Source organism: Patagioenas fasciata, chromosome 1 (assembly GCF_037038585.1).
Source record: "Patagioenas fasciata isolate bPatFas1 chromosome 1, bPatFas1.hap1, whole genome shotgun sequence".
NCBI lineage: Eukaryota > Metazoa > Chordata > Aves > Columbiformes > Columbidae > Patagioenas > Patagioenas fasciata.
In genome coordinates this window covers 22,350,571-22,374,474 of record NC_092520.1, presented here as the reverse complement: position 1 = coordinate 22,374,474, position 23,904 = coordinate 22,350,571, and the positions used below count along the sequence as shown (strand labels likewise).

General features: G+C 44.7%; 1 protein-coding gene across 3 annotated transcripts in view; it reads left to right on the top strand.

The window, feature by feature from the left end:
• Positions 1 to 488: 488 nt before the first annotated feature.
• AMER2 (APC membrane recruitment protein 2) overlaps positions 489 to 23,904 on the top strand; it is a 36,212-nt gene continuing 12,796 nt past the window's right edge. Inside the window, exons 1-3 of one of the 3 annotated variants that reach the window (XM_071804320.1) lie at positions 489 to 2,950; positions 15,669 to 15,836; positions 15,920 to 17,570. In XM_071804320.1, coding sequence (XP_071660421.1) covers positions 591 to 2,459 — 1,869 coding nt within the window. In that variant the 5' untranslated portion in view covers positions 489 to 590 and the 3' untranslated portion in view covers positions 2,460 to 2,950; positions 15,669 to 15,836; positions 15,920 to 17,570. Of the gene's footprint in view, positions 10,954 to 15,668; positions 15,837 to 15,919; positions 17,571 to 23,904 lie in introns of those variants that run through there. The other 2 variants (XM_065830689.2, XM_071804321.1) reach the window with 2 other exon arrangements.

Sequence of the window (23,904 nt, the reverse complement as noted above, 5' to 3'; positions counted from 1 at the left end):
GCGCTGCTGGTGCTTCGTTGCATTTCACATCGCGGGGTTTTAGTCACGCAACGCCTGTGGTCTAAAGCGCCGTGCGGTTGCGCCGGGAGGACACAGAAGCGATGCAAAACACTCCTGTAAATAAAAGCTGAGCTCTCCCTACCCGAGTGCCCGTGTGCGGAGCCGCGGCACCCTCCCAGGGCACCTGAGAGCCTGGTTTCGCGTGGGAGAGGGGAAGAGGAGGTGTGAAGCAGCGGCGGGGCCCGGGGCTGGGCTGCAGCCGGGTGCGGGGAGCGGGCTCGCTTGCTGCCGGCCCCCGTGGGGCGCAGGCAGGAGGAAAGGGGTTAAGTTCCGCCAGCCCCTTCGGGGAGGGGTGGCGGCGGGGGCGCTGCCGGCGGGGCTGCGGCGGCTCGGGTTGATTTGGAGTGGGCGAACGGCGGCCTGGCGCAGGGCCGCGGCGGAGGAAAAGCGGCTTATATTCCCCCCCCAGTTGCCATGGAGACGGGCGGGCGGCGGCGGCGGGGCTGTCAGTGAGGGATCGCACCGGGCACCGGGGCGGCGACGGAGGGGAGGCCGCGGAGGCGGCAGCGGCGGCGGAGGCAGCGGCAGACATGGACTCGCACTGCGACTGTGCCGAGCCTCCGGCCGCCGAGCAGCCGTCGGGGAGGATTAACAAAACCGCCTTCAAACTGTTCAAGAGGAGGAAATCCGGGGGCACCATGCCGAGCATCTTCGGGGTGAGGAGCAAAGGCGGGGAGGGGAAGGGCGCCAGCAAACCGGGGATGGTGCGGAGTCGGACGCACGACGGCTTGGCCGACGCCGTGCTGGAGAGCAGCAAGAAGGAGGAACCGGGCGGCGGCGACCCGCAGAGCAAGGAGGCGCAGGGCCGGCCGGCCGGCAGCCTCGGCGTCTCCCCCGGCAGCTCGGTGGCCAAGTCGCACAGCTTCTTCTCCCTGCTGAGGAAGAACGGCAGGCCGGAGAACGGCAAGGCGGAGAGCGCGGATCCGCGGGCTGGCGGCAGACAAAAGAAGGGGCTGAAAGGGCTCTTCAGCAGCATGCGATGGCATAAAAAGGACAAAAATGGCAAGGAGGAGAGGGGGGAAACCTCAGAGATCCCGTCTGGTCTTATTATGCCGGGGTCCCTGACTGCCAGCCTGGAGTGCATCAAGGAGGAGACGCCAAAACCTTTGTCTGAAACTCCGACCAGCGCAGGAGACACGGGGCTGGAACCGCCCGGGGAGAAGTGCAGCGGCGAGGCGCACGTCTCAGCCGAGGAGCCCGAAGCGGGAGCTGGGGAGTCGCAGGACAGCAGCCCCCCACCCGGGGAGGCCTCTGCTGCTGCTGGAAGGCAACCCGAGGAGCTCGGCCATCAGCAACCGGACCTGAGCGCTGGAGAGGTTGGAACTGCGAAGGATGCGGCCATAACAGGTGACATTCCAATAACGACTATCCCCCCTGTTGAACCTCACTGTGATAGCGGTCAAGAGACGGCAGCCGCCCCTGACCCTTCCTCTGTTGATCCACCCTCAGAGCAATCGATTGATCGTATTTGTTTGATGTTTGCTGACGTGACTTCACTGAAAAGCTTTGACTCTCTTACAGGCTGCGGAGATATTATTGCGGACCATGAGGAGGATGTGGGCGGCGGGAGTGGTGGCTGTGAGAAGAGCACCCCTGGGCCCAGCAAGCTGGGTCCCTCCAAGAAGCAGCCCACCATGGTGGCCTACCAGGGAGGAGGGGAGGAGATGGCCAGCCCGGACCAGGTGGATGACACCTATCTGCAGGAGTTCTGGGATATGCTGTCGCAGACAGAAGAGACCCAGGCAGAAGGAGGAGGAGGTGGAGGAGGGATAAAGAAGCCCGAGGGGTTGAAGGAGAACCGAGGTACCGAGGGGGCCCAGAACAGGGTGGCGGCGAAACGTGGTGGCCTCCGCCAGATCCCAGTTCACCTCAGCCACAAAGAGGAGCAGAAGGGCAGGGAGAAGGAACAGCATGAAGGTGTCCCAAACAGTGACGAGGGCTACTGGGATTCTACCACCCCTGGTCCCGAGGAAGATGGCTCCACAAGCATCCAGAAGGAGACCATTCCCAGGGACAGCTACAGCGGGGATGCTCTCTACGACCTCTATGCTGAGCCAGATGAGAACCCACCAGCAGGGCCTACGGACGAAGAGGTCACCTGCGTGCCACGCTCCAAGCCCGTGTCTCCAATAACGACCACGTGCTCACTGAAGACACCCTCAAGCACAATGAAGGACTCCAAGATACCCATCAGCATTAAACACCTTTCGTCGCATCCTGCCAGCCATGGAACAGACGCCAGTAACAGCCATCATGTTGCACACCATCACCTGGCCAAAAGTGAGATGCACAGAACAAAAATCCCCGTCTCTAAAGTCTTGGTACGCCGGGTCAGTAACAGGGGCTTGGCAGGGACAACGGTGAAAGCTGCCATGTACCACGACAGTGCCAAAAAGTAGTTGAATAAGAGGTGGAGACAAAGATGGACAGCAAGGTCAGCATGTAAAAGTCGGCACAGGAGATCACAGATAACGAATTAGTTTTGCGTCACCTGAAGAAAGGGACCTAAAAGACTTCCTTCACTGTACTTTTTGGGCCTGCACTTCTGAATACCTTCTTACTAGACTGTATGGCTGAATATAAAAAGTTGACTTATTTTCCAGCACTTTTTTTACATTTGTATCTTTTTTCTGCAGCACTAAACACTGGGGAGGTTCATTTTTACATGCCTTTTTGGAACTTGGATTATGAACCATGCATCCTCATGCAAAGCAGTGCCATGAGTTCTTCAAGAGAACAGAGCTACGAAAGGAACAACATGAGAGGTTCTCCAATACACTTTTAATCGTTTCCAGGGGAGGAGTGGAGGGTGGATGCCTGGCTCCGAAAATGGTGTTTGCTCCACAAGATGTTGGAAAAAATGCCAAGCAAAACCCAACCAACCTAACAGGTATTTTACCTGCTGTAGGAACGAGAGCACTGCTCAGCAGCAGACTTGATTGACTTGTGTGCAGTAGCTAACTAAGGAGTTAGGTGGACTTGTCTAACAGGAAAACGTACTTTTGTTTGTCTGATTGGTTTTGATCTGGTCTAATGTAAATGGGTAACAGAGACACCTGACATAGGTTCAGATGTTTACATCGATACTTGTCCGATAACGTATACAATCAGGTTCAGGGAAACAATTTACTAAATGCCAATATACACACACTGTTCACATTTATACAATAACGTGCTCGCCATGTGTAAATACATACATATTTTAGCAGATTTACTCAATGCTACAGATTTTTTATATTAAAAAAATAAATCACCTGTCTGTATTATCTAGAGTTTAAACAAGAGTTAGTTTTTATAGGTAGATAATTTTACAGTTCTAAAGTGATAGAACTTTGTGTAAGTACCTTAATTTAGAGCAAAACTCTGTTTTGTATGAGCTCATGCATCCCCAGATGAGTAAGTCTGAAGTGCTGATTTTATTCCGGTGGCATATTCCACAGGTCAGAGCTGAGGTTCTGACAGCATTGCCACTGCAAACCTCTATTTTCAGGGGTTTAGACAAAGTTGCTCTGGGCTTAAACCTTACAGAGAAGGAACCCAGGAAAGAAACATGTTTTTTAATTATTATTTTTAAAAATATATAAAATTAGTTTTTGACTATTTAAAGAAAGTTTGGGTTCTCGTTGGTTTTTATTTTCACTCTTAATAATGTCAGAATAATTTTACTTTAAGAGAGAAAAAGAAATATGGTAAGCTAATGATACATAAAATGGTCTGATGAGCTTGGATCTTATGAGAAATGGATTAATGGCCAGGAAGTTTTTGAATAGTGGCTACTGTACATGGGCATTGACACCATTTCAAATAAATGTAATAGGGTTTTAATGTGCCTGAGGACATATTTTTATGATACACTGAAAAAGCTCCAAAAATCACGGAAGTCTAAAGGTAAATGTTATGTATTTACAAAATATTTTGATATAAGTATTTAATCATCAGACCACAGTTAATATATAATATATGCTCCAGTGTATCTGAAAAATAATATACATTTTAAAAATATACATGTCTATATTATGCAGAGAATCCTAAATTCATGTCATTGAAGCTAATGGGTCTGATCTTACATAACAGTTGGTTTTATTGTCTCTTAAATTGAAAGAAAAAAAAATAAATATACAGAATATACATTTGAAGGATATTAAGGTTATAGATTAACCATAAAAAGCCAGGAAATGCTGTAGTAAGAGTTGTATATATGTGTGGTTCACTGGGGAAATTACCCAAGGGTAAAATTGGTACCTAGTTCTGAAATGACTGCAGGATTTAATACCGAACTGCAACACCCCAGTGAATGAGGAGAAAGTGTCAGTTTTCCTGATCGGTTTTCATGGTTTGAATAAGAACCTTAATAGACTTCAAAGAATAATATTTTATATGTTTTCTTTCTAACGTGTATGTGTGTGGTTTTCTACATGCCTGCTCATACAGAGGTGTTGTACATATGCATGTGTAGTCAGAATGCGCCTCCTCCCGGGCCGTGTCCCCTGGGTGAAGGCGCACACCCATGCACACTCGTGTGAACACACCCGTGCGTGCACGCTCCTGCGCGCAGGCTGAGGGGATGTGCTGTCGATCTGTCTCAGCACGCTGGCAGCGATTTCCTTTGCCTGAGGAAGGGATTTGCATTTGGCCTGATTCTGCTTCTGCATTTCCGAAAGTTAAAGCTGAAATACTGTCAAAAGGATGAATGTACAGAACACAGAATATTATCCTGTTCCTTAGCCCTAAGCCTAACATTCATTTTTTCTGTTCTTTTGTTTTCTCTTGACTGTAAGGGACACATCTTTCCTTGCATGACAAGTCTGCAGAAAAATCATGATTCCCCATTTTGTTATAAGGAAAAATTGTGCAGAGAGATTCTGTAGGAAGTTGAGAGGGAGGGAGGATGTGGTGAGCTTGGGGTAGTACCATACAAACTGGAAGCACTGAGTGCAGGTAGTAAGAGTTGTGCCTCCTTAAAACCACTAAAAGATATCAGCTACCATCTCTGCGGGACTTGTGTGTGGCAAATTGTTCATCGTATGCATTTTGTTTGCATTGTGGCATGTCTGTATTGAGAAACCAATAGAGTGGCACTAGACTAGCTCCCTCTCACGTAACGACTAACACGAATCATCATTAAAATGCTTTGGCTTCCCTTCATTTTTCTCTCTCTCCTTTGTTTTCTGCCCCATTTTTCCTCTGTCCTCTGCATGCTGGTGGGTGGCTTCCCCCCTGGTGCTCACCCCCAAGTGTGGGGCAGGAGGGCGGCCGCGCTGCAGCCGAGGCCAGGGGTTCCCCAGTCACTCTCTTGAGCTTCCTATTGCGTACCCCATGTAAGTACCTTTTGCAAATCTCTTGGTGGCTCGTTGGACTGCTTGCTATGTACATATTTTAAGGACAATCATATCCTTAAAAGGAAAATGGGAAAGTAGCTCGTAGTAAGGCGTCAGTATTTTGAATCATTGCGACATACTGACGTTGATTCAGGGTAATGGTTGTGTGAGAGTAAAAATACAATTTAATGCTCAAATTAACTTTGTATTTATAAAGCTCATATTTGTCTTTAAGCCATCTATGTTTTTTATTTTGGAAGGTAATAGAAAATTTCGTATTTACTAGGGCTTTCAGTTTTCATAGAGATATATGTGTGTAAATCCACACAATGCCTGAAACAATCATTTGAAGAAGGTTCAAAGGCTTTCTTTAGACCTATATTTAATTCCTGAAAGATCCCTGTAAAATACTGTGAGATGCCTAAGAACAAACAGTGAATGGCTTGCTGGATTTAAAGGCTGAGATGTAAAGAGGTAATAGTCCTGAGGCATTCTGTGGTGGTTTGCATTGTTATTTATGTTACCCTGTTCAAGCATATATTTTCCTTGGCTTTGGTAGGAATCAAGGTAGAAATGGTGTTCTGAGTCCCAAAGATAACATTCCCAATGCTGTCATTGTTTTATTTTCTTAAAGAATACTTTTCTTAATTTGTTTTACTTGTTATTTTGTGGTCTGAATGATGCTTTGTAATTATCAGCTTGTATGTCATTCATAAAGGATTTTGTAGATCAGGACTTGGCATTTAGTTATATTTATTCTTTGCACTTTCAGGTCACTACTGGTAAATTTTATATGTTCTTAGAGTATTTCTATATATTGCATAGTGTTTTATAGCTATCTACAGTGATTTCAGTGGTATTCATTCCTATCCTATATATCAGCACAAAAGATTTCCTTTCAGTAGCATGAAATGATGTTTTGTGGACTTCTTTTGTCATTATAGGAGTTAAATTTCCTGTATGATATGTGTGGCCTGCAACAGACGTAACAGGTCTTATTTTCCCTGTAGTGCATATGCATTTTGCTATTGCCAGTAATTGGACTCAAATACATGTATTAGATTTCAGAAGAAATTCCATGACTAGAATAAGAAAAAACTGTGTTCAGTCTTACTCCATCAACCACCAGCATTTTCTTCACCCACTGTGAATATCCTCACTGTCATTCAGGGCAGTCGAGGACTGAATTTTAAAAATTACAAGCATAGATGTACAGTATGAAAATTAATTCACTGATTATTTTTTAATGAATCTTACTAAATTATTTATCTAAGCTAAGCGAATATTGCACCAAAGTCTTCAAAACACCTGATACAGATGGTATTTGCAGTTAGATGCTATAAATGCAGATGAGCCAAATTAACAGGCTTTGCTTAGCAAAGCAAACCCTTGTTGTTTCTTAAATTTGTAATACTGCCTGAGCTTCCAGATCAAAGGGAGTCAGTGATTCTGCTTTGTTGCCATGCTCAGAGTTGGTTTTTTTTCCAGGTCTAATGGACTACTTTCAGAAAAGGCTTTTCAGCAAGATAATGGTATGAAAGAGACAGTTGACAGTAACAATAACCACTTACAAGGAAGATGGTTATCTAACAATCACAATGGGGGAGTCTAAGCAAGGTGGCCTGAAAATGTATTTTCATAGTTACTGATATGAAAGACTGAGGCTTCTGTTTTGGAAAAACAAATTGACACGGACTCAAAGATGCTGCATAGTCTTGGCATAGTTGACACGTGACAGCTTCTCCAGGGTTTGGGGTTTTAAAATTATTTTATTTTTAATTCTGGCTTTTCCTTTTTTTTTTTTTTTTCATTGTTTATGTCTTCATTACAATGACATAACCCCATGTGTCTGAACAGAATTGCAGAACAACTGATTCTTCTGAGATTCGGTGCTGAGAATACACTGTCAGTTGTCTTCAGTAGCCTGGGACTGGTTCCCGCTGAACACCCCTCCCTTCCACTGAGAGATGGGATGGATGGGATAATGGGATTCCCTTGTCATGAATCCACGTGCTGTTTACTGTGAGCTGGAGGTATCCGAGTCTGTCTTGCTGTTTGTGTTCAGGGGACAGTTTATTTTTAATTTGACTCACAGGAATTTTTTAGCTCATTGTTAGCTCACATCTTGTTTTCCTTGTGAGCATCTCAGCTAGGAAAGCTCAGCATCGATTTGGTGTTTCCTAGATCCATTTCATGTAGAGAGAAATGGAACAACTTGTCATATGCAAAGGAATAAGAGATGTAACCACTTTAGCCACATCCTGGGGGGGCTTTATTCCTGCAAAAAGCAGGTTGTTAAAGCTCTTTTTGCCTTAGAGGGCTTCTCCTTCCAGAACAGTGAGTATTATTGTCTGGGACCCCCCCTTTTTTTTTCACTCTCTCATTCTGTCTCAGCCATACTCCAGTTGCTTGGGAAACTTGAGATTTTTGTTCTAGTCTTCCAGCGCTAGAAAAGAAGAGCTGCTGCCAGTGTGCCAGGAGGTCTTTGCTCTTACTTCTTGGTCTTGAAAAAATTAATTCACCTTCAGAACAAGTGGCAAAGTTATTTAAAATGGAAATCTCTGCTGTGTAATCTCATACATGTGGGTGAGGATGTTGAGTGATATTTTGCATACAGTGGAATATACCCCTCCATTTTTCTGTTGGGGACAATTGAGCATATATCTAGCAGGGAAACATAACACTCTTGTAGGAAAGCCCAGGAGCTGTTTGTTATGGAGACTGTGCCCACATTTTCTTTATCTTTGGCAAGAACTGCTTTCCTTTTGTTCATATTTAAATAAAGAGAACCAAATTTTTAGTGGAGAGAGGAAAATGTTATGTGCTTCACAGGGCAAGGAGTTAAAACTGCTAGGCTAAGAAACTTCCTGTAGCAATGGCTAAAAGGCTTCTTGCAGCAGTGGCTAAAAGAAGATTGCTTTGCCTACTTTAACATCACATCCAAGAAGTGCTCTGCAATAGATGCTTATCCAGCTATGGCCACAAAGTTAGAAAACTGGCGTTTGCCAACACAACAATCTCTTTCCAAAGTCCAGTTCTGCTTTGGCAAAGCTACCACTGACTCCAGCAAGAACTGACAAAGGTCCTTAATCTCTTATTCTTAAGGAAATAGGAAGTGTTTCTTAACTAAGTCTTCCCTTTTTTAAAAGTTAAACATTATTCAGGTGATTGTGCAGTCTTTTGCATTACTGTAGCAGTCATTTCACTGATCTGAATGCAAAACATGTCTTTCCATTGTTTTTCCATCTTAACAAGCAGCCACTCCTGCACATAGCTCTGGTGCTCAGCATGTTTAAATCACAGCTAACGCAATCACTGCCTTCCTTAATTTAACTTGTGATGGCAAAACCAGGACCAGATCCTTTCCAAAGCACTAAAACCCCTGCTTATTGTGTTGCTGTTCATGTTTTTTTGATACGATAACTGAGGATGCCTCCCTTTAATTATTGTGTAGCCACGTTTTAAATCTGTTTTTAGGACGAACAGTGTATAGGGACTGAATGGTAAGATCTTTAACAGATTTTTATTATTTTGGATGATGTTGCATCAAAATAGTTGCTATTTCAGTATCAGGTTGTTTCCATGGGTTTTTTATGCAGATGCATTGGAAGCTTTGAACATAATGTGCTCATAAAACAAAAATTGGCTACATCTGCTTTGAATTAAGCCTGACCTTAAAATGTAAAAGCTACACATCTGGTGATATTTCTTGGTTAATGGCAGCAAAGGGGAAGGCCTGCCCCAACTCACCTGCACCCCATGGACTAGGGGAGCAAGGCACTGTCACCAGGAGAATTTGCTGTCTGACCCTGCCCTGTGGTCCCAGCAGAGGAGTGCAGGGTGTCAGCATGTAGAGGGGTCGGACAGATTGGAGAGCAGCAGGAAAAGCCAGGATGGCAAAGCTGTGCTGGGGTGGGAGGCTTGGTAGGGTGTCTGGGAGATTGGATGAAAGCAAGGGCTGGACCTGTGGTGCTTGTGGAAGAAGAGAGTTAAACATATGCCTGTAAAATCTGGCTCCTTTTATTTTCTTGCATTGATGCTGGGATTGCTGTGTCACACTGAGTTAGGAGCCAGACTGTGTGGGTCTGGCTGTGCTGAAGCCAGGGCTCGTGCCAGTGGCCTGCAGTGTGACTGTTCTCATCAACACCTGAGCAGTCCCCAGTGCCCTCATTTCCGAAGGCAGTTTTAGCACAGAGACTTCCGCAAATCCCCTGTAGCCCAGCACCGACACGTGGCATCTCAGTGAGCTTCCACCCTCATTATTTCAGGAGTGTGTGAAGACCCAGGCCCTTGGCAGGGTGGTGAGCACTGGCTGCACCACTGCAGCCTAAGGTCAAGGGGGAAGGGAGTGTAAGACACACTGTGCAGGCAGCAGCAGCACCAGGTCCTAGGTAGAGCACAAGTAACTTTCTGTGGCACGTGACTTGATAAAAGCAATGTTATCCTGCTTTCCGAAAGAGGCAGAAATACCAGAGCTGTTGCTTTTGAGTAAAATTGAAGTAAAGCCTCTGTTGTGGGACAGGTTGCAACAGCTAGACACTATCTCAGGCCACAGTATTCCCTCTGAAATCAGTGGATCTGTTAGTGGTGTTGGTTTTTATTTAGATTGAGCAAAAATCCCATAATTTGGCACCATCTGAATGTTCCTTGCTATGTTTGTCAGCAGAGTCTGTCTCAGAAAAGCTCTAGTGTTGAGGCTTGTGGCCCTTTTCAAATGGGAGATAAGGTGTGAATTTGGCTGGTGGAAAATACAGATTCAATAAGTTCAGAAAACCCAGCATGGCTTCCGTCTTTTGTCACAGCCCAACTCTGCTAAATCGCACGGTGTGCCTGAGGAGAATGCAGCAGGGACTGCTTCACACTGCAGCTGACAAACCGATGCTCTCGGGGTTTCCTACATGCTGAAAGGGACAGATGTGTCCTGTTAGAAGTGGCTTAACCTGTTTCTGTAAGAAGTATTATAGCCAATGGATCACTGTTAATTACAATTTTCCCTTGTATTTTTTGTGTCAGCCACTTTTAGTAAGGTAGCACATGACCTGTTCAAGGTAATGAGCGAGTAAAGCCAGAACTCCCCGCTCTTCTTATCTCAATGGTTTGCTAATAATCTAGTGAGTCTGTGTGCACCAACTTTTTCTTAGTGAAAGCTCACAACACTACGGGGGGTGTTTTCTTAACAGACTGTTAGGCACACTCTGATCCTTTCCACCTATACAAACTTTGATGAGTATGTGTCTCCTTGAATCACTGTATTCTTGACATATTTACAACCTGATAGCAATAGATGTCTTTCTTCCCTGGCAGTTCACAAGGATATATTAATCAGTGTTTATTATATTTTTAATTCTGTAAATATTTATTTTGGTACTCTGTGTATTTATTGGCACTGATTCTGGTGTTTGCTAATGTGTCATTGTAAATGTTGATGGTTTCAATAGTCTTGCTTCTAATGAATGTAAGGAACTCAGACTAACTGCACTTTTCTTCCGTTCAAAAATCTTACAGTGAAAAATATTCCCACTGTCATGTGTTATAATGAATCCGGTTAATAAAATCAGTTGTCACTTTTCATTGATGAATGTGAAGGTTACTTTTTGATGTTCAAGCTAGAGATAGAACCAGTCTATTCAGTGCACTGGAAAATACTAGGCTTTTGAAAGCAAAACATTATGGAATGATGTCCCTAAAATAGCATAAAAGAGAATACTTGGGCATGTGTGCACTTTCATTTTTATGTAGAAATGCCTTTAGCAGTTTTACTAATAACCTCATAGAATAACAAGACCAAGTTCTGGTCTTCCATTTCATCAGCATGTTCTTTAATTTTTCTTCTTTTTTTTTTTTTTTTTTAATTTTTATTCCCTTTAAACCTTGTAAACAATGTAAATGGACTGAGTTCCATTCTGTTTTTCAAATCAGCTTTGCTTCCACGTTGTCCTGGTTGGGAAGCTGGTTCTCTTGGCACAAATTGGCTTTGGAGTTGCAGTTTTGGTGTGACAGCTAGAGAATGCAGTCTGCTTTAAGTTACATCTCCCACCTTTAAAACTAGGACTTGATTGCTGTGACTATGAAGTGACATTCATTAGAACCTCTGTTTTGCAACTCTCTCTGAATTTCTTGCATTTAGAAGATGCATAAAGCAGTTGTATCAGTCTAGTTTTAAACCTTATGTTTATTTACTTCACTCAGTTAAGTAGCACTGCCTTGCTGAGAGTTCTCCCATGTTACTGCTTGTCCATGGAAGATACTGAACCAGCCAGAACACAAACTGAAATAAAATCTGCTCAAAAGTTTTCAAGAAACAACAAAGCAAAAGGTGTGAATTATGCAAGTAAGGAACACGACATGGTGACACAGTATAAACTGATACTATGTTCACAAAAGCATAACTTGTCTTTCCAATAGCTGGAATGAGGCTGAAGAAATGCTTTCCAAGTGATTTAATGCATAAGTGATTTTACATTCAGGCCTTCTCAGCCTATGTCCTCTATTGCATGTTCATGTCTTTTACCCTATGCATCTGGAAGTAGAAGAGTTGTGCTTTAAATTATTCCCTGCTGCAGAAGGTTGCCTAGTGATTACCTTGCTTGTGTCCAAGTATATCTACCAGGATTTTCTGGGGCAAAGGGGTTGCAATGAAGTGCAGGGCAAAAGTACAGTAACCTCATGAATCTTGATAGCTGTAGACCTGTGTGATGCAGCTATTAACACCTTCCACAAAACCAGACTAGAACAGCCTGGCAGATCCACTGTGACAGAAAATCTGAAAAGCCTCCTAAAAGCAGGAGACTTGGCCCAAATATTCCTTTTGAAATCAAGATGAAGAGGCTGAGTTTCTAACGTTGAGCTAAAAGTCCCTTCTCAATTAAAACCAAAATCGATCATTCCCAACAGTACATCTCTATGATTTTCATGGCCACCTTACTGGAAAAAGTGTTTGCAATGGGAGTGATGACCTGGAAATCTCCCTGTGGCCGGTTTGTTGAAGATGAATGCTCCATTCAATTTGCAAATCTATCAAGCAAGAAAGAGAAGAGAATATTCTTGACTCCCAATAATTGGTAAGGAATACTGGCAAGACTAATGGACCAGTCAACCGACTGTGACATCGTATTAGTCTAATTTTAAATCCTTTCCCTTGAATAATTGTATTTTTCCCTTTCAAAGTGATCGTACAGGAGCTATTTACTAGGAGCTCACATTGAGCAGACGTCTGCTCCTACCTACCACATTGCACATCTGCTTCCAATTAAAACCATTCCACAGTGACCTGAGGGGGATGGGAAGGAGACTCAAAGGTTCTGCAAAGGGTTATTTCAGCAGCCATGGATGACGCTGTGGCAGCTGAGGACTAAGAACCTGCTTGATCTGGAATGACACATCACTCCTTTTGTTCTGCGAAGACTCTAAGCACTCAGCTAAGATATTCAGGTAGACCCTGGGAACAGGAGATCACCTGTTCTGACTAATGAAGGAGACTTGTCCTTGACTAATATGTGGGTTTTTTCCAGTTTAAGAAAAAGGAATACTTTTTTTGTAAGATATAGAAGGAGTCCCACAGCCACTGTTCTAAACAGAGCAAGACAAGTGCAGGGAGTCTGTTGAAGTACAACTCCCCACAGCTACTCCAAAGACTAACAAACAACCCATGCTGATGCTGTGTCCTTATGCAAAGACCCTTCTCAAAGTGGCTCTGCAGCATTCCCACGTGAGTCCCAGGTGAGATGACCTAGAGCCAAGGGTTGCCACCAGAGTGGAGGAGGGGCTGGTGCCTGCCAACGAAGTGCTGGGCCAGACCAGAGAGGTCCAAGTCCCTCTCCCAGTGCCTCCTTTCCAGGTGGTAGTGACTTAATTTACGGAAGGCTGCAGGTACCACGTTTAAAGTCTGATCCACAAAATCAGCTGCTCCTAGCTGTGGTGTTGCTCAGAACGCTTCAGTGAGGTGTTACGATAAAATTTCACTGTCACTTAAGCACCTGCACCAGGAAGGCTCAAAAGTGTCATGTGCCTGGGTCTGCTCTCCCATATGTTGTGGTGGGAGCCATGGACAGGCTTTTCTGGCCGTGTCAGCCTTCTCTGTTTGTGTCACTTGAAATTCAGAGGTCCTTTGGGCAGAGGAGAGACTTGAGTAAAGATTCTCTGAGTGAAGGTCTTGAATGAGCAGGAGTTGACTGGGTAGAAGTGCAGCAACGTGGGTGGGAGAAGTTGAGGCAGCTAAACCTAGGGCAGCCAGAAGCCTTGCGGGCAGCTGCGTCCTCTCTTGCTTCACAGGGAGATGATTGCCTCCAGGGCACCTTTGTGGCTCAAGGTGCTTCAAGAACACATTCAGCTGTAGGCTACCACAGCGTAGGAACAAATGGTGCTGAGCTCCTTGCATGGAGCTGGGAATGTGCAGGGTGACATGCAGAATACAAAATAAACAAAAATCCTATGACTGAACAGTATTTTAAGGACAGAAATTATGCTAAATCTGTATGTCATGTAAAGCAAATATATTCGGTTCCTGCCCAGCTCCATTTTTTTCACCTGTAAAGATGAAAACACAACATAATTTTTCAAAAAAAAAAAAAAAGGTTTGAATAAATAGAGGCAAATGTGTCTTAGTAAATATGAGTAGTGAAAAACTTGCTCTTGATTGTGGCTGTGAAGTTACTGGCCACAATATAAAGTAGACATGAAAAACATCTGTTCCACTAAAATGAGGTAGAGGGTCAGAAAAATGATGGTAACAAAAATAAAATTGATTGTTCTGAGTATTTCTTAAGGAAAAGTGCAGACAGATAAGAATTCAACTAGTCTTGATCTCTCTTTTCAGTAGTGATATATTACATCTACATCTGTCTTCCTCTGAGTTTCTACCCTTCACATTCTGCACTAGTAGATTTTGTTTACTGACAGATAACAAATCATACAAATATGCAGCACTTATAGTGAAGAAATCAGTCCTGCTACTCTTCTGCTTATAGATGTCTTTTTTCCCCACGTGTTAACAAATTAAGCTTTTGATCCTTCCAATTAGACCATATCCAGTCATTATTATGCCACATTTAGGGTCTGATTACACAGCTGCTGCATCTGAACAGCTTCATCCAAATCAGCAAGAAATGCTCATATGCAGCAACTGCAGAAATGGTGCTTGCATCCTTTGCAGAGCTGCCTAATGCTGCTTTCTCAGGGGCTTAGAATATTTATGTCTATCACCACCACATGATGTTGAATTTGCCTGTTTTATGAAAAAAACAGTTGGACCAAATTATACAGTCAAGTTAACCTGTCTATGCCAGATCTTCATTCTCTCTGAAGACGTAACATGTATTCAGACTGATTTAAAATAAATGACTGTATCAGAAAACAAAACAGACATCAGAGCACAAGCATAAAGGCAAGTGTCAGCCCCTGGCTCCGAAACAACCAGGACCCTCAGTCCGAGCTATGAAACCTTACATTTCTGCCTCAGCGCAGGCAAACACACAGCACTATTTATAGCACAGCCTTTTACTACCCTTCTGTTAGAATAGGCTTCATCGGAGGATTTACATGACTAACCAAAAGCAAAAGGCTTTTGTACTTGGTTTCCATAAGAGAAGCCCAGTGTGAAGTTGGTGTTCACTGGTCTGAATTACAGAAAATATCAGTTACAAGAAAACCAGTTACTAATTCAAAGGCCCCTGTTACCATGGCATAGGTCTCCTCTTCCCTTTCCATGCCCCAGATTTAGCACCAGTGATGGGAGCTTAATGTAAGCTCAAAAAGAGTGATTCTTACCTCTGAAAAAATGAAATGCATAGTCAAGGAAGACCACAGGTTTTCATGGCAACTAAGGAGTAAAGGGTTAAGACCTAGGAGATGGCTCTGAACCAATAAACAGCACAAAAGACTCCTATTAGCAAATGAAGAGCCCAATGTGCTCTCATTTCCCCGCTTGTACCTTCAGTTAAACCCTTTGGGCCACAAAGTTACTGTTCCTGCCAAAGACAACAATCAGCCTGAGGTGATTATTTTAGATGCTGCTACATACCCTGAAGTCTCCTGAAAATGAAAGCCAACACTCCCTTTACCCCCTGATCCGATTTCCAGGGCAGGGCAGGCCCATCAGCTAGTCCCCATCCCTTCATCTTCCTGTGCCAGCTGCAGGCACCCAGGCTGTCCCCAGAGATGCCACTTTTACACAGATTTGTGCCCTTTTCCTGCTTTCCAGATGGCAGCAGGCTTCTTAACAAGCTCCCCGATTTCTCTTTCCCTCTTGGGATTTCATTTCAATGTTATCTTGTCACATCTGTTTTTCTCCAGTCGGATGATGTGCAGGAACACAAGATACAATGCTTCTTCAGGAGGTTACCAACCAGCAGCTCCCGTGGCCATTTCAGGCCTCCCTGCAGCAGAAGTGTCCCCATGCAGTGAGGATCAGTAACGCTCTGGTGTGCCAGGGACAGCCCCTGCCCCAGCTGCTGAACAGAGGTAAGGACCACTTTGTCAAGGTTTGCAGGCTGCTTGTTTGCTTGTCTTGTTCTGCATCACTGAACCTACTATTTTCTCCCTAGAGCTTTTCCGCAGGGCTTCTTGAGGCTTCCTGGCGCTGTTACAGGGCTGGTTAACATGGCTCAGAAAGGAGAAGAATGGCTGGAGAACAGGGCAGGGCATTGGAGTCAGGTTGTGATATCCTTTCACGTGTGTCCTCTGTGACCTTCAATGGAAAACTGTACCTCTTTGCTTTTTCCACCTCTAAATGGGGACTGTGATAATTCTACAGGAAAGGTTTAATGTGGCCAGATCCTTCATGTTTTACCCCACTATCTGTGATTTGAGACATGGGTAGGGGCATGGTGCAACAGCAGCACTCTCTTGTTCCCCTCATCCTGCCCAGGTTCACCAGGGGCAGAGATGGCCACAACCTTGAGAGAGAAGAGGGAAGGAGAAGCGCTCTTTCCCATATTTTTTGCACAGGATGGCAGTGGTAAATACCCAGGGTTAGGATTTAGCTGAAGAGGGGCCACAGAGCTGCCTTCCCCTCTTCCTGGCTATGGTGCTGCTGTCCCTGGAGCTCTTCAAATGTGGGATTAAAGAGCTGGAGAGGAAGAGTGTCAAGGGGAATTGACAGCATCATGGAGTAGTGAGAGAGAGATGTTACATAGTCTTTCCTCAGCTGAAGCTCCACAGTGGGGACCCTTCCCGTGGCAGGGGCGGGATGAGAGAGCCTCATGATCTGTTTGTCCTTAGACCTGACTACAGATGCCCTTGCTTCCAGATGGCCTTTCTGCTATGTCCTGCACAGCTTTGACCTGCTGATGGCCACAGACTCTCAACTTTTCTGAAACTAACTGAAGAAACACTAGACTAGGAAAAAATACCTGTTATACAGTGGTGTTCTGCTGCATCCCTCACTTCCAGTTTTACACTTGGAATAGCAGCAGTAGTTATTCATCACTCCTGCCATACAGCCAGAAGGCAGCTGTGCTCAGGATTTGATGAGCTGGGTGCTGAACCTCAGCAGAGTGATGTGGTGCTATGGCTTTGCAAAAGGGCAATGCAGGAACTGATATATTGGTAGAACTGGTGGCCCACCTGATGAAGAAGTCCATTGCTGTCCACAGCTGCCAGCAGAGGAGATACTTTACAAAGACACCTGAAGACACTGTTGTAGATAATTATGTAGTATCTGTTTGGAAAAGGAGGTACCTTTTTAACTTCAGGTAGTGATTTGTCTCTGTTTTGATGAAAATTGTTTGTATGGCTTGTTACCACTGAAGAAATGATTCCCACTTGCATAAATACTCACTTTAAGTGTGTCTTTTGAGGTTCTTAACTTCAGTAATATCCTGTGGCTATGCATTCCACACATGCATTACACTTCACTTAAAAGAGAACCTTATGAGATGTAAGGGAAATGCTGGAGAAATGTTAGGTCTAGGTAACCTTTTTTAACTGGGCAGGCTCAAAAAGAAATAAAGGTTGGAGAAGGAGAGCATGAGGTTGTTTGAAACGGCCTTGTGATCATGTGTAACTCATACATTCACAAAGGAAAAATTGAATTTTTTTTTTAGGGGATATTGGTCTGGAGACAAAAGGGATCTCCAGGCCTTCAGCCAGCAGCTGTGACTGGGATTGATGCTGACCTGACACAGCTTCTCTCCTGTGCTGGGCAGAGCCATCTGGGCTGCACTGCGCCACCCTGGCTTTCACCTTCCCTTCCTGCCCGGAGGTACTGGGAAACCTAATTCCGAAAGCATTTGTTTCCAAATCACATGGTTCTGCTTTATGCTCCGGTAGTTTTTAACCAGCTCCTGGCCGGGTTTATTCTCCTCCTGCATTTTGAGGGTCAGTGTTGGAGAGCTGGGTCCAGCCATGGCTGAGGTGTTGAGCAGCTGCCTCTGACAGCATCTTGGCAGGTGAAAGCTGCCGTCTTAGCTCTCGGGTAAATTGTCCCATGCCGAGGTCTGCTCATTAGATGTTATATCCCATAGGAGTTAATTTAACAAGATTTTGCTGTGGGCTCTATTTCAGTGACTGCTTTTGGTCCCTGAGCAGTGTCCTGAGGGCTCCCCAGCCCAGCCTGTATCTGCCTGAGAGTTGACCCTGCCTCAGCAAGACCTCCTCTTGGGTCTGCTTGGGCTGTCCCTTGCAGAGCCACAGAACTACAGAGGGGTTGAGGTGGGAAGGGACCTCTGGAGACTATCTGGTCCAACTTCCAATGCTCAAGCAGGGCAACCTAGAGCTGGTTGCCCAGGACCGTGTCCAGATGGCTTCTGAATGTCTCCAAGGAGGGAGACTCCATAGCCTCTCTGGGCAACCTGTGCCAGTGCTCGGTCTGTCTCACTGTGAAATAGTGGTTTCTGATGTTCAGAGGAAACTTCTTCTGTTTCAGTTTGTGCCCCTTCCTTCTGATCATGTCACTATGCACCACAGAGAAGAACCTGGCTCTGTCTCTTTGCACCCTCCCTTCAAGTGTTTGTATATAGGTGAAATTCCCCTGAGTCATTTTCTGGAAGTGTCACAGGTCACAGTGCTGCCAGAAACGCATTGGAGAATGGGGTCAGGGACTGTCCCTGTTCAGCCCCACAGCATACTTTGCCCCACAGCAGGCAGGTGTGGGTGCCTGCCCAAAGCCTAGTGAGCCTGGCGAGCTTTTGGGATGATGTACTTTCCCAACAGGGAGAGAAGGGACACAGAAGCCCTTGCACTGTGTGTGATGGCTTGGGGCTGGGAGATGATGGAGGGGTGGTGGAAGAGGGGGCAAGATCTCATTCTAAGCAGCAGCTCCAGCTTGTTCTACCACAACCTGGTACATAATGGCCCAAAGGAGCCTCCTCACAGCAGGTGTGGTGAAGCTGCTACTGCTGGCAGTACAGATGAAAGCTGCTGCTTTTCTCCAAGTCCCAGCTCACCTCTCACAAAGAGACCATTTCCGTTATGAAAGGTAAGGCACCAGCCCAGCAAGCTCTCAAATGTGAAGAGCAAATGATTTATTTAAGATGTCTTTGTGCTCTGTTGGGCACGCTCAGCTGCATGAGAGCCTCTCCAGGCTGGTGCTTAGCTGGAGCCACAGCCCCTGTGGTTTTACAGCATTGAGAGACCAGACAGAAGGCATGGGCATCTGCAGAAACCGAGTCCACCCTGAGGAAACGTGTTCAAGTGGAAAAGGCACTTGCAGGACCAAAGGACACCTGTGTTTTAGTCCTGCTTCTCCCACTCACCTGCTGCCTGCATGTGAAGCAGTTCAGTTCTGCTGGGCGTTTGCACAACGCAGATGTCACTTGCTGGAGCATCTTCTGCTCTAGCTGTCCAAGAGTGGGTGCAGGAGAGCAGCCCGGTTTGTGGCTGCTCTTTCTGTCCAAGCCTGTGCTGGCTCCAGCATCCATCCTCTCCTATCACTTGAAGGTCTGGAAGGTCTAACACAAATTACCTCCATGATACTCCTAATGGGGTGAGTTCTATCACCAACACACATGATAATTTCCTACCTGTTATCTTGCTCTGCTGCAGCTGTTACCAGACCGTCCTGTGTGGTTTGAACAGTGTGCTTCCACTGAGGACCTACCACCCGTGGAAGGGCTTGTGTACAGCCAAGAAGCTCGGGCTCTCACTGGGCTCTGACCCTGCTCTCAATGGTGGACGAGAGCTTTGCAGGTTGTTTAGGCTGCGAGAGGATCAGATCTTTGCAGAGCATTTTCCAACCCTTCTGGTGTAAAAAAGCTACACCGCTTACAGGGCACAATTTCAACTTCCGTACAATTTATAAATTCCTTTAATTGCTTAAAATGCTCTAATTTTTACACCGTTGTGAAAGGATCTTTGTCTACAATGATTGCAGAGGGTCATATTTCTAGCATGGGTAACCATGGCAATGAATAATTCTATTCTCAGGAACTGTGCCAGCTGCTCTAATGCCTTATAGTAGCACCCAAGCAGTTTGCTAATGAGAGACTTCATGTTTATTGTAGGAGGACATTTTCCCATGTCCATGCATTAGCCTGTAGTTTCTTAAAAGTACATTATTGGAGGAAAAAAAACAAAACTCAAACCAACCAACCAATGAACCAACCAAAACCAAACAAAAACCAAACCCCACAAACAAACAAAACCACAACAAAACAAAACAAAACAAGCTCAAACAAGCAAATATCAGTTAAACAGATGCTCTTGCATGTAAGGTTTTCTTATTTTTTCTTGGAAACTATATTATAAGATACATTATTTAAGGAAATTTATGGTATGCAATAGTGTGTTTTGGTTTTACTAACACCTTCTAAAATAAGGATGAGCCTAGGATGCACTATAGCAGCTGTTTCTTACACAAAAAGATACCACCCTGTAAACCAATCTAGGCACAGACACATCCCTTTTATAATTGGAGGAAAGACTTCAACTTTTTTTAAAAAAATAGGTTTATGAATAATTTGTTTTGAGTAAAGAATAAGTTAAAATTATATTACTTTATTAAATATAAATTATACTTTATAAAATATATATTACAGCTTGGAGGCAAATTGCTTTGACACCAAAGCATTGAAATTAATCAAAATATTGTTCTCATCTGTGTATGAATATGATTACTGTACTTGTAAAAAGTTTCAATAAAATAAGTAAATTATACATTCATACATGTTTCATGATTTAAATATCATTTAATTTATTTTAACAATAAAAGTTCCAAATTGAATATTTTTTAGCTTAAAGATTTAGGATATGTTCAGTAGAAACCCTTAAGCAATAGCTAAACTACAGTTCCTGTCATTACATGGTCCATGGCCTCAGTGTAGAAAACCAACCAGGTAGAATATAGCATTTTCTCTTGTTTTCAGAAAAACATTAACAACAATCTCAAACTTGTTATCCAAGATATCCAAAGAAAGATTTATGGAGTGACTTGAATTAGTCAAAGTTGTTTGGAACGATTGTAGGTTGACGGCTTCTAGAAAAGCATTTTTTAGCCTTGTGTCTTTGATGCATGTGTCCAAATAAACAGCATAGCACAAACCTTCAATTTTTTCACATCACAAAGCAGATTGATCTCTTGATTCGTGACTCAGTGTCCTGATTAGTGGGATCTATTATCAGCAGTCTCTAAGTGAGTGACATCTGCCCAGAACCAGCTTTGGGGTGGCTCGCACAGCAGCAAGCCTCCCTCCATGGGCTCCTTGTAATCGCCCATTTCTGCTCTGCTCTCCAGAGAGGATCCTCTGCCCATATCCCTAAAGACAAAGCAAGACCCACTAACTACAGTTTCCCAACAAGTTCAGTCTGAGTTGAGTTACATGAGAAAAATTCTGCCAAATTATGGTTCTGCTCAGCCTGGGATAACTTGGTTTGTCTGCAGCTCAGTAACACCCCCGCCACTTTAGCATTTAAAAAAGTAGGTCAGTTCTGCCATGAAAACAGCCCAGAAAAGCTGTAATGATTTTCCACCAAACTGTCACAACTTCATGGCTGACTTTTTTCTACCCCAGTTTCTTTTGCCAGCTAAGACAGTTCCCTGAGTTTAACTCAAAGAGTCTAGTCACTTGGATCTTCCTCTTCCCCCTGAAACTACAAGTACTCATTCTGTGAACAATTACAGCTCATTTGCTTCTCTCTCTCTCTCCATTTAGTCTCAGTGCAGATGGCCACCAGGAGGACTGCTCCTCCCAGCCCAGGAGCCTCTGTGCCCGTGGGTCTCTGCCTGGCTCCCTCAGCACCACAGCAGGATGGCAGCCAACCCCACCCAAACACCCCTGCCAGGAATGGGGATACTGCAGGGGGATCTGTTACTGCTGGCCTGCAGGTTTCCTCCTGCCTGTGTGAAGCTGTGCCGTCTCATGTCCCCAGTTTTGCTGAAAGCTTAGAGGCAGTTTTCCAATGGGACGATAGTACAGGAATAGGGTGTTCGCTTTTGCTCACTGACCTGACGAACCCTGATAGACCTGATTGCAAACTTAGTGAACCCTGCAGAGATCACCCAAAAGAGAAACGGTGGCTGACCTGGAGCCGCTGACCTGATCTGAACTCTGAGCTTCCCAGCGTTTGCTGTTATTTTCTGGGTTACCCTAGATAGCTGCCCTGACGCAGGAACACTTTTTTTTTTAAATGAAAGAAGTACTGACAAAGAAAGAGCCACAGGAAGGGAAAAGAAAAAAACAGGAATGAGAGAGAGAGAGTCACTTCATACAGGTCTTCCAGATGGCAAATGCCCAAGCCCAAGCTCCTTCAGGGAGGTGTAAAACCAGCAGTCACTTCTTAAGGTCTGTGGAGTTACCCTAGATTTACACTGCTGTGCAAGCAGCCCTGACTGGCAGAACTGCTGCTGTAGTGCAGAAGTGTTCAAGGAACAGGGAGGTTGCATCAGGATTAGAAAATAAGGCTATCCTGAAACAGGAGATTCATACGAATTCCTGCTGGGTTTGGGAGCTCACGACAGAACTGGTGTTTTGCACAGTGCTGTGGCTGTTCCTCCTGAGTGAGCTGGGCTGGGATCCCACCTCTCACTTTTCTGTGAGCAACAGACCTCCATGGAAATCCTCTCTGCCTTTCAGGCATGGGGTGTGTTGCCCAAAAACTTCCAGTGAGAGGACTCACATAACAGAGGGTTAAAGTGCTATAATTTCCGAGGCAGTCCTGAGTTCTTCCTTTTCTGAGGACTACATTGCTGCTCATTAGAAGCAATTAATCTCCAGTGCTGTGCTCTCCTGTCAGCTCATGCCACTGTCACAGGACAACTCATCCGTGAGGACACAGCTGGGTGTCCCATGCTGACCAGTTTCTCCTCCGATGTCTCACTTCACTTGCATCCCTCACAGTTCATTTGGGTAAATATGTGCATGGGCACAATACGTTCATGGCAGTCACATCTAAACCCTACGAATGAGGGGAAACCCAGAGAACTGCTGCTGCTGCTGAATATTAGGTTTGTGATTTAATTAGATGCAGCTTGAGAGATGTGAGCCATTTCCCACTGCCCGGCAGCTCTGTAATCACCCCACTGGAGACAGCTAAAGAGGAATCAGTGCATTGATTTGGGAAGTTTTCTCTGACAGCTCTTTTCCTTGACATTGGTGCCAACTATAGATGATGCAAAACATCACCATACTTCTCCAGAGACCCCTCTTTGTGAACAATTCGGCACCAATCTTTGGCACCCGTAAGGTCACAGGAGGAGGCATTGCCCAGCCAGGTGGGGTGGATGTTTTTCAACACCCACCACATACAGTGTTCTTGGGCTTCTATAGAAACCTGTGTTCTCTTCAGAGTTATGGCTGATATAAAAGAGCTTGAGTTAAGGGTTTCATTGCTGGTTTTACAAGGTAGCACTCTCTGTCCAAGCACTTCCCAACACTGGGCTGCACGTTGCAAGGCAGCTGCCAGCAACCATCCAAGGTAGTAGGACTCAGTCTAATTTTTTTCTCTTTCATCTACTGATCGATCACCTGTAATCCAAACATCAGTCAGAGATCACAAATGTCACCTGAGACATTACACTTATTCCTAAAGCAGACCTCAGTTCTCCTGAATACCCCTGAAACCCTCCACAAAACATGTGGGAGACTCTGAAACTATGGTCTGGGAAATGGCCAAATCTACTTACCTTGGGTGAAAAAGGTTGATGGTATTATCATGCAAAATTGCATGCCCCCATTAAACTTGACACTACCCATCGCACCAGAGACCCAGGGAACTGTGGTATCAACTGCTTCTTTTGTTTGTCAGCCATGACTTTAATTTTTCCTTTTCACCAAACTAACTTGATTTTCCTTTTTCCTCAGAGCCTGCAAGTCATTGAATAGCAGCTGCATTAGATGTAAAGACTACAAAAAACAGGCATTAAGACTCTGTTGTATGATAAAGACACTTTACCAGCATTAGAAATCTGGCTGGAGTTGGCACCTGGAGTATCCCTGATAGGAACAGGAGCTGCACAAGAGCTTCCAGCTCAGAAAACCTGAGTGAGGTGACTGTAGCTCCCGGCGTAACCGTGCTTAGAGTAACAGTTTAGAGTGATAACCCTTACACTTGCACCTACACAGCTCTAGTTTGTCCGACATCCGACATCTTATCT